A 16,332-nucleotide genomic window follows, 5' to 3' on the forward strand; every position below is an offset into this window, starting at 1 on the left:
TGTATTGTTTTTAGTAAATTTGTATTATATCAATGAATACTATAATTTGAATTAATAATATTTTCTGGAAAAAAAAATCAATTTGTTATGATTCTTATTCTCTTTTCTTCGAATATAAATTTTTACTTAGTGTAAAATGATCTAATATGGTCAATTTAATGAGAAAGTGAGTAATTTCATAATTATTTTTTATATAAAAAAATATATTTGGTTATTATATACCTCAAACTTTTCGTCATCACATTCACACCAAGAAACTTTTCATGCATATGTAACGAAATTGATCCATATTTAACATTTCAGAACCAAACTCACACTTCACATCCAAATGGACAGAGTGCGTTGTTCTTAATTTCTATCTACAATTTCACATTACAAATAAATTAAAACAACAAAGTAGGATCCTATTAACTCCACCGAAAATATATATTCGAGGAGTAAAAGTTAATAATAATAATACCCCAAAAAGTTAATAATAACAATTGTTGCATGTGCATGCATTCCTTCTATCAAGCATCATTCACACCATGACCATACTATCGTTCTTCTTGTTCACGATGATCACGTGACGATAGCCCAAAAACCCAATTCGAAAACGACTTCCTCGTTAACCTTCTAGAAGATTGGGTAATTCTTCTACTTTTCTTACTACTATTATTGCTACTACACCCTTCACCATTCGAGTTTGCAACGAAGTCCTTTAACCTTTTCATAGCTAGGTTTAAAGTATCTTCCGACATGTTAGCAAAACAAACACGAAACCATCCTGGTTCGTCGCAATGACACGACGAACCAGGTGAAATGTTTAACCCAACAACATATAATATCTTCTTCCATAGCTCCATTTCAGCTTCAAATGTGTTGGAACTTAAAAGGTTTCTCATATCAACCCAACAAAACAAGCCGGCATTATTTGTTTTGAGACAATTAATACCTGCTTTCTCTAACCCTGAAACAAGCATTTTTTGTCGTTTTTTAAGTCTTTTTTTATTCTCGGATAAGTAGTTTCTCGTGAATTTTTTGTCACCTAGCATAGCTGAGAGAAGATATTGTGTTTGTGATGAAACCAAACCAAAGCTAGACATTTTCGTTGCAGCCGAAACAACTTTATCGTTTTCGGAATAGATAGCACCAACTCTAAAACCTGGTAAACCTAAGTCTTTGGAAAGACTATAAACAACGTGAACTCTCTCCAAAACGTCAGCGTCAAAATCTTTAAAGTCGTTTATGTCCTTAACGATTTCCATGACGCTGACGAAGTTTGGAGAGGTAAAAACTGTCCCAGAGTAAATCTCGTCGCTTATTAAATGCATGTCTTTGTCTTTGATGAAGTCAATGAGAAGGTTCAATTCATTTCGAGACATTGTGGTGCCAAGTGGGTTTGATGGGTTTGTCACTAAGATCCCTTTGACTTTGAGGTTCTTCTTCTTTGCTTCTTCATGAGCTTGTAGCAAAGCTGATTCAGTTATTTGGAAGTTGTTTGAGCTTGTGCATTGTATTGGAACTATTTCCACCTCAGTTCTCCACTTCAAGTCTCTATCAAATCTGCATATAGAGAAAACAAAATTAGCGACAAAAAATTTTTAATAGACCAAAATATGATTTTTTTTTTAACATGTAAATATTAGTAATTGTTGGCCTTTTTTTTTCTTAATGATGATAAAAAAAGGTAGCATGCATGCATAATAGTAGTATTAGAAGAAAAAAAATACTAAAAATAGAGAAGGTATATGTACCCTGGGTAATAAGGAGTGGGTAGGAGAAAAGCGTCTCCTTGTTCAGCAAGGCAAAACATGAGAGTCTCATTTGCAGAAGTGGAACCTGCCGTTAGAACAATGTGGTTTGGATCAAAAGTGACTTTGTTTCCTCTAATATCAGCCATGAAATCTACCAATGCCTTCTTGAATGAAGGAAGACCATGGTAGTCTTGGAAGAGAGCAAGTTCACGGAATATTGATTTTCCATCACGTTTGAATCCTGCTACATCTGGATTCTTCTCGAGCCAAGACTCTAGTAGATCAAAAGATAACTGAAAAATAGAGATAAATTTTTTGTTAGAGCACCATCTTAATTATTTGGACAATAATAGCTTGATTTGATGGCTTGGCCTAGTTAGATTGTGACACCAAAACATATCATTTGTTTCTTTATGTAGTTTTTTTCTTTTTAATCAATTAGCACTGAATAAATAACATGGTTATGGTTGTTGGTACGATAATTAATATTAATGAATAATATATTTAATAAATATATTAACCTGATTTTCAGCCAGACCCATCTGAATAATTCCCTTGGGATTTTTCACCTCATCGTAAGGGTTCTTTTCATATTCCTGCCAACCTAGGAAATATGAAGAATCTTGGCCATGAGAATTGCATGTGGCTTTTGTAGATAGCAACTTCATTTATTTTTTAAGTAGGGGGTGTTATTAGGAAATGGATAAAGACTAGTTTTGTAGGAGTAAATAATGAAAAGAAAGAATGTATGAGAGGGACTAGAGGGAGAGAAAGGATAGAGAGAATATAACACTTGATCTTTGGACTGAAATGTTTGAAGAGGGATTGGTGTGTGATGTTGTAGTGAGGCAAGTATTTATATAGCAAAATCAATCTCATAAGTCACACGTAGCCACGTGACGCTGAAAACAACACTTTTGACCAAGGTATTCTCATTGCCAACGCGGAAAGATAAAGTGATATATATGGTGGAATTGAAGGAGGCAAAACCGTTTTATTATTATTGTTTTTGTTTATAAATAAAAAAACCTTTTAGCGAACGAATGTGTTATTTGTTTTCTACGCACTACTTCACCCACCGTCCCATTCATTTCACGCAAAATACACGCTCCCGAATATCACTCGGTATTGGTCAGCACTTAAATATTATAGCGAGTGTCATCCACCGGCTACACTATCGTGTGGGTTTGTATAGATGTTTATCTTACACAAAAAATTATGTGTTACTTCATATCTATGTCGGTAATTTTTTGGGGTATATAGTTTGAATAAGTAGGTTCATAAGAATGTAGAACCAAAATAAAAGGTTCATAAGGATGTGAGATGGTGGTTAATTTTAAAAAAAGGAAGAAAAAAAAGTCAGTAACTTGGGAAGGGAGGGATATAGTAGACTTTGTAGTGGCGCCGAGAACACTATGCCGACAACAAATCTCAAAGGAAATGGGTCAGAGGTGACCCACACAACCACAATGGTCATGAAGATTTTAATTTTTATCCTATACTATTTCCACATCATGGACCATAATGCTCCCTCTTGCACTAACCTTCATCCAAATTTTGTCGGCCATTTTCTTCAATCTTGTTTTTACTTCCCCAAATAAGCCCAAGATCAATCTTCATTCTTTTTTCCATTTTCCTTTAGTTAGGGTATGTCTCATTATTTTGGCCACTATAACAAACAAACACACTGGGTTTTTACTTGTCTAATTTTCCCCATTTTTCTATATTGAATAAAAAAATAACATGAGAAGACAGCAATTAAAATAACCAAGAGAGAAAAAGGTTGTTTAAAGAGAATGATTTTTATTGCTTTATGTTATATGTTTTTCTAAGACATATATACGAAATTTTTCAAAACTTTTAAATCGAAGTGGAGCAAGGATGAGAGGGTTGTTACTCGTCCCACTAGTAAAACATATGTTTTTATATCATATATATATATATATATATGTGTGTGTGTGTGTGTGTAAAAATGCTTCTATTAAAAAATAAAAAAGGATTACATAATTAATTTGGCTTACGGTGTATGTAAATGATGAGGAATAATGTCTTTTTCAAAGTTGATGTGAGATATGTTGCCAAGGTTCTGAATCGCATCAAAACAATTTCTTGGACATGGTATATATTGGTAAAACATATAGAAGTCATTGTTTGTTGAATTGATATTTTTTTTATGAATTTACTAGGCATTTGATGAATTAGAAAATATAATTTTTGTTTGTGAATTCATGTAAGAATCTTATAGCATGTTTGCAAAACAGCTAACAATATATGTATATTACTAAACAAGCATTATATAATTGATCATTGGTAAATGTTGACATTGAAAGTTAAAAATTGTTATGGAAAGGGCGAATTTAATTTCACCAATGAATTAAATGGTATTTTAATGTAACTTTTTTCTTTTCTTTAGTGTAAATCATAATCTTAAAAAATATCTATACATCAATTTTTTGTTACGTCTAGTACATCAAATTAATTTGTCAAACATAGCGACCTATTTTAATAGTATTATGATGATTAGTGGAATAGAACCATACAACAAACCAATAAAAGTTAGATTTACACGCTGTTGTCCATTGTCAATCCTCGCTTAATTATTGTTCTTAGTACATTTTTTTAATGTGTGGAATCTTGCATATGAAAAATGACAATAAATGTGCACTTAATGTTCTTATATATATTCCGCCCATTTTTTATTTTTTAGCACTATATTTCTCATTATTATAAGAAAAATTTTGGTAAAATTTTTTTTTCCATTAAAAAGTTAAAAATTTTAAGATATGTTTTTATTGTTTAAAAAGCATGTGTCTTTTAATAGTATTAGTTAATGTCTCACAATATTTTATGAAGTCATATTTGAAAAAATATTCTAAAATTTAATGATCGTTTTCCACCCTCTCATTAGGGCTCTTTCTCCAACACTATCTGAACTTGTTTCCTCTCTTGTTGAGGGTTTTCCCTTTTGCATCTCTACGTGGTTTCTCTCTTTCCTTTTCTCTTTCTCGTTTTTCAACCCTTCATCTTCAAACTTTGCTACTCTTCAAACCAACAAATATTTGAACTCTCCATATTGACCCAATCACCGACGAAACTCCCCCACTAGATCCATCGCCTCCAATGTTTTGTCTGTGTGGTTCTTCCTCATGCCAACATAAACAAGAACGATTATTTAGTTTTAGTGTAAATATATTAATAGTGTAAATATATAATAAATATCAAAAATGATTTTTAATTGTTGCTGTAAAAATTATAAAATTTATTGTTTAATTACAACGAAATATAAAAACTGTTTTCTATTTATCTTTAAGAGAATAATTTTTTTACCATAAAAAATTAAACATTGTCGTAACATCAAAATATTGTAGTGAAGATATTAGTTTGGTTGTTAAGATTAAATTTTTAGTTTGATGTTGTTCTCTTGACTCATGTTGTCTCAATGTGCATTGTTCTCTTGTACTGAAATTATTTAGTTACTTGTGTTACTCTTGAAATGTGGATGGAAAGTAACGTAACATACGTTCATTATATTTTTACTTATGATCATATTTGTATCGGTTGAATGAAATTCATTTACGGTGAAAAAAATACATAAATGGTATCCCATCAATGGTATAATTTAAGGCTCTTGCTGCCCCAATAATCCATGAATGATGCACGTTAAGCCCAATTAGTCTACTCTTATGAAAATTGTCTTTCAAACCAAATACCACTTCAAACAAATGAAGCACAACTTTTAATGGTAATATAATGTGTTAAGACTAAAACACTATTATTAATTGTAGTTAGTAAATTAAGTAGGTTGAGATATAATAAATAAGAGTATATTAGTGGAGGAAAATAATTAATAATTCATTTGCATTTGCATTCTAAATAACAATTATTTTATGATTGAAAAATATTTCAAATAAAACATTTTTAAGAAATAGATGGAGTGTATTAGATAAACTAATTGATCACACTTGTTCATGAATTAGTTAGTTTTATTACACTTCTTAATTAGCTAGTTACATACTTATTTATTAGATACTAGTTATTCTCATTTGTTAAATGAGCTTTTCATTTTATGCTTTTTATATATTTTTCTCTCATGGCATAGAATTCTATTGGGCCTATGAAATATTTCAACAAAAGTTGATAAAGTGACCGATTTAGCTTTGTTAGTAAAGCCAACTAGGTTGGTGGGTGAGTTAACAATAATTAACAAACTATGCTGCCGATTTGCATTGCCGCATTTCCTTTTCTCTCTTTTCATATTTTATTTTCTTTAATTTAATTTAATCTTTAATTATGGCTTTCCGCCTTTGTGTTTAAGTTTTAATTTAACATTTTTATGAGAATTGCAAAAGACAGCTAATATTTTGCATATAGCTATCTGGCCAGCGTTTCGAAATTAAGGTGGGTCGTTTGAAACAAAGAAATAAATTAACCACTGAAAAATGACCCTATGAACAATTTAAAAAGTATATGTATAATGTTATATACTATAGTTTGGTCATTTGAGGGTGCATTGGGGACCATATATATATATATATTATCTGATTTTTAATCACTTCAAAGATGTTCCCACTAAGCAGATCTTTCCCTCCTACTTCCTTTTGGCCGTGCAAGCTTATATATTCATAATCAAGGTTGTGATTTGGAGATTAAATGATAATAATCCAACGCACTAGTAAAGTTACCTAGGTCATATATATATATATATATATATATATATATATATATATATATATATGAATCCATCATCTATATAATTACATAAAAAGGCATTATAAGTCTAAGGGACAATTATAATGCCTTTATGAGTTAAACTCTACTTTCTGTTTGAACTTTAGAGTACCTATTATATTCTAAGTTTAATTTATATATCTGGGTACCTTTGTGCACATTTTTAAAAAATATTAATTATTTTGCTTTTCAGAAAAATATCTTTTTGTTTATAAAAAAATAACTAAAGAGATCATATCAAGTATAAATCAACCTAGTGTTTAGCACTTTGAGCTTAGTTTGACTATACGTCTACAAGTATTGAATAAACTTCATTTTTTTTTTTGTTATAAAAATGAAGATATCACATTGTATATTGAGTTTAGGATAGAGGTGTTGCCAAGTTTATTTATATACAATAAATACAAGAGTGTTTATAAGAATGATTAAGTTATATCTTGTTGAAGTTATCTTTGGTAGTTTGTCTATGTTGGTATATATGTAGTTTATATATAGGTGATTCCCTAGTGACTAGTTTATTATTTATGTATGGTGCCACCTTTTATTTTCCTGTTCAGATTCTGTGTTGGATTTGAATAATATTGATTTATACTCAAATCTTCTATTATATTCAGATACTCTGCTTTTTTTTAAATACAAAAAAAAAACTATTGAAAAAATACTATAAACCTATTTGTATAAAAAAAAATCTTTTTTTAATATATAATTAAATGTATGTGCATCTGTTGACGAGACTTTTTAAAACCTAACTTTAAACATTATTTGTTTTAATTTTAAATAATGTATTTAAAGTGTTTTTTAGTAAAACAAAAAACTTTAAACACATTATTTAAAATTAAAACAAATAATCCACTATGCTTTGTTCAAATTGCTTTAAAATGCTAGAACGAAAAAATTGTAAACGCAACTGTCAAAACAAAAGGGGTTTCAAGTCCTACATCTTAATTAATTAATTAATTCCACATTAACAATAAAATAATACGACTTAACTAACGAGGTTGTCCAAATTGAAGGACAAGCTAGGGAAAAGGGTACCCCATGTACTCACATCCAAGCAAAACATCAACAAATGTGGTCTCTAATTGGGGGTAGAATGATCTGATTGATGCAATTGATGACATTTTAGCACTAGGGAACACCACTAAAATAAGCACTATTATGGAAGCACAAAACTAAAAACATGAAATGAAAGCCCTTCAATTTTGTATGTGTCAATTTTTTAACCCCGGCCACTATTGTTAATATTGCCAAAAATATCTTCTTCTTTTTTTTTTCATTTTTGTTTCCATAAAGTTGAATGTCCCATTAATTGGAGCCTTGTATAAACCAAAATTAATAAATCTAAATTTCTACTCTCACGTGTGAATGAAGTTACCCACGTGTTAGTTAAAAATAGAAGTGTTTAATTAAAAATGGAGCAAAAGATAGAAGATGCCACGTGGTTTGTAGTAAAGAAAGGTTATTAAGGCATGTGAAACCCTCGTTTAAGTGCTCCCAATAACACCATCCACAACATAGGGACCATTAGAGAGCTAGGGAGTACATTATGACACCTAACATGAATTTCACGTTATCCAATCTTTACTCTCTTACTAGGAGACATTGTCATGGACCACATTTTCCCCATTTATATTCAATGTTGTTCATCCCATGTGGCCCTACTCATTCTGGATGCTTCTATGTCTTTCTCACTTTCTAGGGTGAAAAATATGGATCAATATATAGGTAAACCACTTATTGGTGATGAAGGTCAACGAAAATTACTTATATTGACTCCTTCTTATATGTTAGGTCGTGTAGATTTTTAAAACAAGTGAATTCGAGACTTAATTTTGAAGAACCAAATTAAGCATGCACATGCAGTTTGGCTCAATACTATAATGATATATTGTTCTCTTTAACCATTAACTTTGGTACAAGTAGTAGTAACGTATTGAACTGGGTCTAAAAACAACTTAATGCATGCAAAGTATTTACCACTTAAAATATATTTCTTTCAGTCTACTATAACCATTTAAATACATTTACTTTCTTTGACTTTATTTTTTCTTACATTCCATAACAGATGGAGTATATAACTTTTCCTTTTGTGCCTAAAAAGAAAAAAGAAACTCTTCCTTCAAGGTTGACAACCTTACAATTTTGAATTTTAAATTTTGAAAATATACATTAGTTGCAAGTAAAAATTACTTTGAATATTCGTTTTATATCTAAAATTAATGTCTTGACAAATATATAAATTGAATTGAATCAGTTTATTTCGTATATTTTTTTTATATAAATGAATATTAATAGCTTTTATATTTATATATATATATATATATATATATATATATGTGTGTGTGTGTGTGTAAACATTGAATTTTAAATTTCGTATATTTTTTTATAAAAAATGAAATAAAAATATTAGTAACAAACATTGAACTGCTCCTTATAAGATATTCAATTGTAAACATACAAAAGCTACAATTCAAAGAGTTGTAGCTTTGACACAAAAAGAGGTGACACAGTAAAAGGCTATTGAAAATAACTGAGAGAATTTAAATAGAAAGAATTCATTATTCATCTAATATATATGTTAAACAACAGCATAAATTGAGATGTTACATTTTTAATTAAATTGAGAAAATTCAAATGGAGATAATACATTTTCCATTGGAAATTAAAAACATTTTATCCTACGAAATTATTAGCATATGAAAATTATTGTAAATAGGTTGTTTCTTTAAATTAATATCACTAACTATATCTTATTAGTATATCTTGAAAGATGGTAAATATCCATTCATAGTAAAAAGCCTAGTTGATACGTGAAAGCCCGAAACTAATACCTGACCGGCCCATAAAAAAGTCAGGCGTTAATATTTATGAAGTGGGCAAAGAAGACCATGGAAATGGGTCCTAGACCCACATAGCTCCTTCAATCCAATAGTTATATTGTCTTATTCCAGTCACATGGATCATGGCCCATGATAAATAACTACTATCAAGACAAAAAATATAAAAGTCAATGTGGCTTATATACACACATCAAAGGGTCTCATTTGCAAATCCAGCTAATTCTTCCGGAAAATTATATGTTACCTGTCCAAATCAACATGAGAAGAACCCAATTAGTGACTCTTACAGCCCAACTTGAAAGCGAATGCTTGTACTTCCTAGGCCCACATTCAACTTCATCTTTATCTAGATACTTCTCCTGCATGTTGTTTTGTTTCAATTCATCATTTTTATCTCTTACAAGATTTTAATTTTGTGTATATTAAAGCAAGTATCTTCGTAAACAATTAATCAAATTTTATTAAATTTAAGTATTTTTAATAATTTAAATGTTATGATTCATTAATATTGTAAAAAAGATTTACACTAATTGTTATTATTTTTCCTTGTAAATTTGTTTTATTTTTATTTTAGTCTTTATAATTTTTTATTTATTTATACACTTATAAATTCTAACAATTTTTTTAAAAAAAATTTATGAATCTTTTTTTAGTAAAAAAATGATGACATAGTTAATTTTGGATGAAGTGGCACGTAATGACTGTGTAATTGTTGTTGATTAGATACTATTCAATATTTAAAATTAAAATTTATTTTATTAATTCATTCCATCATTTAATTAAAATTTAAAACTAATTTATTAATTAGTAAACTAATTAAATAATAGAAATCCAATCATATTCATCTTTAACCTCAATTTTTTTAATAAAAATTCAACCATCTTCGTCGTGGACTCCAACTTCTTCATCTTCAAATTAAAGATTCTCATATTTAAATTTAGTCCTAAAAACTTAACAATCTTCGTCTTCAACTCCAATCTCTTGTGTTTTTTGTAATAAAAAAATAAAAAACAAAAATTATTCCTTTTTCCCGACATGTTTTAAGGTGATGTGGATGGAGTTATGATCATTCTTGCACAAGTAATCCAATGATGTTTGGAGATATTTAAAACTAAACATCATAAAATATAGGCTAAATACCACATGCGGTCCCTTAACTTAATTTTAGTTAACGTTTTAGTCATTTATCTTTTTTTTCTTTCCAATTTGGTCATTTATTTAAATTTTAAGTGACAATTTGATCCTATGTTTTAAAATGTCTACAATGTTATCCTTATTTTTTACAAAAATTAAGAAATTCATCAAAAATTTCAAACAAAACCCATAAAATTAATTATCACTCTCAATATAATGCAATTTCATCAAATTCACAACTTAAATCTTTAAATAAATTCATATTTTTATCTCTAACAACATCAAATAAGGAATGACAAATATGAGTTTATTTGAAGATTTGAGTTACGAATTTAATAAAATTTATTTTATATTAAAGAATATAATTAATTTTATGGATTTTGTTTGAAAATTTTGATGAATTTTTATAAAAGAAAGGATAATATTATTGACATTTTAAAACATAAAATATCAAATTGTCACTTAAAATTTAAATAAATAACCAAATCAAAAAGAAAAAAAAATAAAAATTAAATTCAATTAAAAGACCAAGAGAAGGATTTAGCCTAAAATATAAAGACGCAGCAATAATGAATGTGAGAAACCATACTTTCACTCGCATCCAAAACACGAACTTATAACAGTTACATAGCACGTCATAAGGGACACTTGCCTTCATGCCAGAAGTCAAAGCAAGTTCAAGATCTCGATGTACCCGAGCTGCAGAAAATTTGTTTGGTATGATATCAGAAACTTTATTGATTCCCCGGGATCAAGAGCAAAACCTTTACAATCATGAATCTTAAAACCATTTGACTGACATTCACTTGTGCTTTTGGCATATTGCTCTTTCACTAGAGCCTGTGAGCATAGCAGGGTTTGGATGCTGACATGAGAATTTAAGATTTGAATACGAAGAAATCGAAATTGAAGACAAACACAGATGAGTTTTTATTAAAAAATTTGGAATTGAAAATGAAGATGATTGATTTTTATTATTTAATTAGTTTATTGATTAATAAATTAGTTTTAAGTTTTAATTAAATGATTAAATAAATTAATAAAATTAATTTTCATTTTAAATATTGTCTAGTCAACAATAATTACACATTTATTATGTGTCATTTCATTCAAAATTAGTAATGTCATCATTTTTTTACTAAAAAACTATTTATAAAAGAATTTTTTAAAACTTGTTAAAATTTACAAGAGTATAAATCAAACCAAAAAAATTATATAGATTAAAATCAAAATAAAATATATTTACAACGACTAAAAATATATTTAAATTTAATTTTAATAGGCATAATGATTAAGTGATGTTCGTCAAATCTAATTTTATCTACTACATCAATCTCACACGTCACTTTCTTGTTTGTCATAAACTATTTTATAACGTATTTAGTGTCTAAAATATTTTAAAACTAAATTAAACTTACAAAATTAAATAGATAAATAAAATTAAAAGATAAAGTTGAAAAAGGCACAAACTTATATAAATAAATTAGATATTTAAATCGTTTGTCTTTTATTTTTACAGGAAAACCTTCTATATATATATAATCATTTTCAACAAACATTTTTTGAAAAAGTTATTAGAGCAATTAAATTCATATGGATAGAATCTCATTAGAGACACAAATTTTATAAAAATCTTTATTACTATTAAGTTATTCTACAATTTAGTATTATTAACTAAACATTGTAAATATATATTATAAATAAATATTGTTATAAGTATATTTATTTTTATCAAAAAATAAAATTTTCAGATAACCGTGTCCTCTCTATTTCATAATTAAGATCAGTCCTTGATTCTTTCAAATAGAAAACATCACATTGGTTTTGAATTTATAGAACTAAAGAAAGGGTGTTTATGTCTTTTTGCTCCAAAGTCACATTGGTTCTCTCAATTTAAGCGTAGAGTTCGCCCAATACATAAATAGGCAGAAAGCGAATTTTAGGAGATCTTTGGAATTTTATAATAGCATATTGGTCAAATAATAATATTTTATTTAAATATAATTTTTTAAATGTAAAATTATTTATCAAATTATCACAAAATTTAAAAAATGATTTTCATATACTTGAAAGTTTGCTTTTTTTAAAAAAATAATAATAATAATTAACAACATTTAAATAATTAATATATTTGAAATATAACATTAATTCATATGTTCTATAATTTTAAGTATATCAAATCATTATACTTTTAGATAAAAAAATATTAAAAAAAAAAACTAAAATTATCAAATTTTAAAATTGAACAATTAATTCTATAAATTTATATAAAATATATATATATATATATATATATATATTATATTTATTTTATTTTTTTAAATGGATATGCATATCATAGAAAACAAGATAGTTGCATAAATATTGATCTCAAATAAAGACTTTTTTATTTGTCTCTAATAAGAGTGACTAGTAAATTTGAGAATCTCTATTAACTAAAATAACTTTAAGTCATATACATCACCATGTTTAATACGCAATCTAACGCTAAATAATTATTTAGCTCAATATAGATTTGAACCAAAAAAATGTAACATTTTTTTTAACAGAAAATTAAACAACTTATAATGGTTAAAAAATAAAAACACTTTTTTTAAAGGAATAAAAATAAACTTGAGCAAAAAAACACACTGAATATAAAAAACAAAAGAAAAAACACTCTTTTCTTTTTTGGTCAAATAAATAAATAACTCTATCATAATTATAATGACAAAGATTTGGGCCTGCTCGAGAATATAAAGCTACCTCACGGATGGGCCGGTCAAGTTTAAGTGACCTTTTTAATGTGAACAAAACTATCCATTTCTTCTAATTTTCAAGCTTCACTATACATTTTTCATCTTTAACTAGTAAGAAAAATGTCTCATTTCGATTTTAAAGAAAAATATCAATTTTTTTCATTAATGAAAAATATTCATTTAATATTTATTATATTTATCAATGAAAAAGAACTCTTATAGACTTTTAAAAATATTTATCAATGATAAATATTTATCCAGTATTTTTTATGTATCGTTAATAAATATTTGTTTCATAATTTTCTATATTTAGCACTAACAAAGTACTTTTTGTATTAGTGAATAAAATTTATCCAATATTTTGTTTATATTTGTCAACAACAAAGATTTGTTTTGTATTCTTACTTTAGAGATCGATTATGTAGATGACAATTATATTTTACTTGTATTTTTTTCAGTTTAATATGTAAAACATTGAGTGACAGTCCTCAAAGTGTTGCAAGACACCTCCTTAAAGTTGACAGTGTATTTGGGTGTCACTCAAAGTATTATTAACATTTACCAACAATTTTTAACTTTTAGTGACAAATTTTGTGTGTCACGATAAGTCAATTTTTTTGTCGTGAATGTTATAATTTTGATATAATATTATTTTCTTATATTGATAGTAGATGTTTCTTTCCTTTCATTTTTATGGGTACTGAACAATGTGAACATGTTATTGGATATGTTATTGTTTTCTGGGCCTTGTAGATCTTTTAGATTTTATGTCATCTAGGTTTGTCTATAATATTTGATAAATTTTTTTCCCACTCAATATTTTTAAAAATCTCTAACATGTGTTCAAATTGACCAATCTAAAGATTCAAAATGCACTCTAAATTGACTAATCCAATCCTATATTTAAAAACGTTTGAGAAAAGAACCAAAAAGAAAACTATCTATTATTTTAGAATAAACTAAGTAAAGAGTACAATTTTGTATTCCCCAGACATATAACTCATCGGGCTTATCATCAAGATATACACGCTCGAATAGGATCTAAGCCCATTCAAGAATAAAAGTAAACATTGCAATAATTTTTTTATCATAAATGTTTGTAAACACAAAGAGAAACATAATACATAGTTGTTGACACCTAATTTTGTCCGATTTTTACTTTTTATTAAATAGGAAATAATAATAATAATAATAATAATAATAATAATAATAATAATAATAATAAATATATAATTATATGTGAAGAAATATAAAAATAAAAATAAATAATTAGGGATATAAGCTTTTAACAATCACAAGTGTTTTCGGTTCTTATTTGCCTCTAATTCTTGTTCAGACTATTTTCAAAATATAAAAATAATAATAAGAAATAAAAATAAAGGAAATTGAAAAGAAATGAATTGATGGTCATAAAAATCAGAATAATGGTGATCAATTGAATAGAAAAGAAAACCGAAGAAATGAATCAATAGCAATAAGAATCGGTATAATTGTGGTCAATTAAAAGAAAAGAAACCAACAAAAATAGATTAATGGTAATCAATTGACAATTATTCTTTTGTCTTTTGAAATCTATACCCAAAAGTCTATAAATAGTCGGTCACAAGAATACAAAGAGAGAATTCGAAACATAAATTGAGAGCACATAAAAAATAGAGAGATTAGTAGGCAAAAGAGAAGAAGAAAATCTGATCTTGAAACAGCAAAACAACAATTCAGGAGTAAGGTATCATTTTTCTTATCTTTTTTTCTCTCTAATTTTCTGCTTATTAGTCTTTTGTTTTGTTTTTTGCATCTTTTTTTTTAAATATATTTTATTTCGCTTTCTATTTTTTTTTCCTGTTTGTAAAAAGTAAACTCATGTGTTAAGCTTTTATTTTTTAAAGAATCGTTTAATCCTAAAATTGTTTTCTTTGCAACACAAAAATAATAATAAAAAAATATAACCAATTGATGTTTATAGGCCGAGAAAATAAATTGCACCATATTGTAATATAATATTCATAATACGTCTTTATATCTAAAAAAAAAATCATAACAACAGATAAATGTTTTCACCTTTAGGATTAGAATTAATGGTCTCGGCCGCTGGATGAAATTCATCCTTGCTCGCCGCGCCATATTACTCACTCTCAATCGTGGGTGGCTTTTGTGTCGCGACATATCCGACAACGTACGAGCAAATAATTGAACAGATTATTTCACCGTCGTGTCCATCTGTCTCGTTCACATACCGCTACATTACGTTATTGTTTTAAAAGAAAAATTAACTTTTATTTCTTTACTTTAAAACAAATATATAATCCATGAATCAATATTATTATTATTATTATTATTATTATTATTATTATTATTATTATTATTATTATCATTATCATCATTATTACATTTTTATTTTTATTTTTTGATACATATATAAATAAAAATAATAATAAAATCGGTCAACACATAAATATTTTCTATTTAAGAACTACGTGTGTTTTGATTTCTCTATTGCACCTGGGGATACGTAGGAGCAAGGTCTTATCCTTTTCAAACCAAATTAATAAAACAAATATTTTTTCCTTCTTTCATTAATGTAAATAGTTTAATTTTTTTATTTTTTTTGGGGTAAAAATAAATAAATAAATAAATAAATAAAAAAGTAAACTCATGTGTTAAACTTTTATTTTTTAAAGAATCGTTTAATCCTAAAATTGTTTTCTTTGCAATACAAAAATAATAATAAAAAAAATATAACCAATTGATGTTTATAGGCCGCGAAAATAAATTGCACCATATTGTAATATAATATTCATAATACGTCTTTGTAACTAAAAAAAAAATCATAACAACAGATAAATGTTTTCCCCTTTAGGATTAGAATTAAAGGTCATCCTCGCTCGCCGCGCCATATTACTCACTCTCAATCGTGGGTGGCCTTTGTGTCGCGACATATCCGACAACGTACGAGCAAATAATTGAACAGATTATTTCACCGTCGTGTCTATCTGTCTCGTTCACATACCGCCATATTACGTTATTTTTTTTAAAGAAAAATTAATTTTTTTCTTCTTTACTTTAAAACAGATGTAGAAGATATAATGCATGAATAAATATTATTATTATTATTTATTATTATTATTATTATTATTATTATCATTATTATTATTATTA

General features: G+C 27.1%; 1 protein-coding gene across 1 annotated transcript; it reads right to left on the reverse strand.

Annotated features, from left to right (window-relative positions):
• Positions 1-267: 267 nt before the first annotated feature.
• On the reverse strand, positions 268-2,553 carry LOC101510660 (1-aminocyclopropane-1-carboxylate synthase 3-like). The gene is made up of 3 exons (XM_004511747.4): positions 2,258-2,553; positions 1,737-2,029; positions 268-1,545 (listed from the first exon to the last, which is right to left on the reverse strand). Exons 1-3 carry the CDS (start codon positions 2,402-2,404, stop codon positions 537-539), a joined length of 1,449 nt encoding a protein of 482 aa, XP_004511804.1. The 5' UTR covers positions 2,405-2,553; the 3' UTR covers positions 268-536.
• Between the last annotated feature and the right edge of the window lie 13,779 nt (positions 2,554-16,332).

Source organism: Cicer arietinum, chromosome 8 (assembly GCF_000331145.2).
Source record: "Cicer arietinum cultivar CDC Frontier isolate Library 1 chromosome 8, Cicar.CDCFrontier_v2.0, whole genome shotgun sequence".
NCBI classification, from domain to species: Eukaryota; Viridiplantae; Streptophyta; class Magnoliopsida; order Fabales; family Fabaceae; genus Cicer; species Cicer arietinum.

Bases quoted from the DNA above. Each gene is read 5' to 3' on its own strand.
- LOC101510660 (XM_004511747.4), bottom strand. From the start codon at position 2,404: ATGAAGTTGCTATCTACAAAAGCCACATGCAATTCTCATGGCCAAGAT. The intron at 2,030-2,257 runs GTTAATATATTT...TCTATTTTTCAG, and splicing joins TGGGTCTGGCTGAAAATCAG to TTATCTTTTGATCTACTAGA. The intron at 1,546-1,736 runs GTACATATACCT...CTCTATATGCAG, and splicing joins CCCACTCCTTATTACCCAGG to ATTTGATAGAGACTTGAAGT.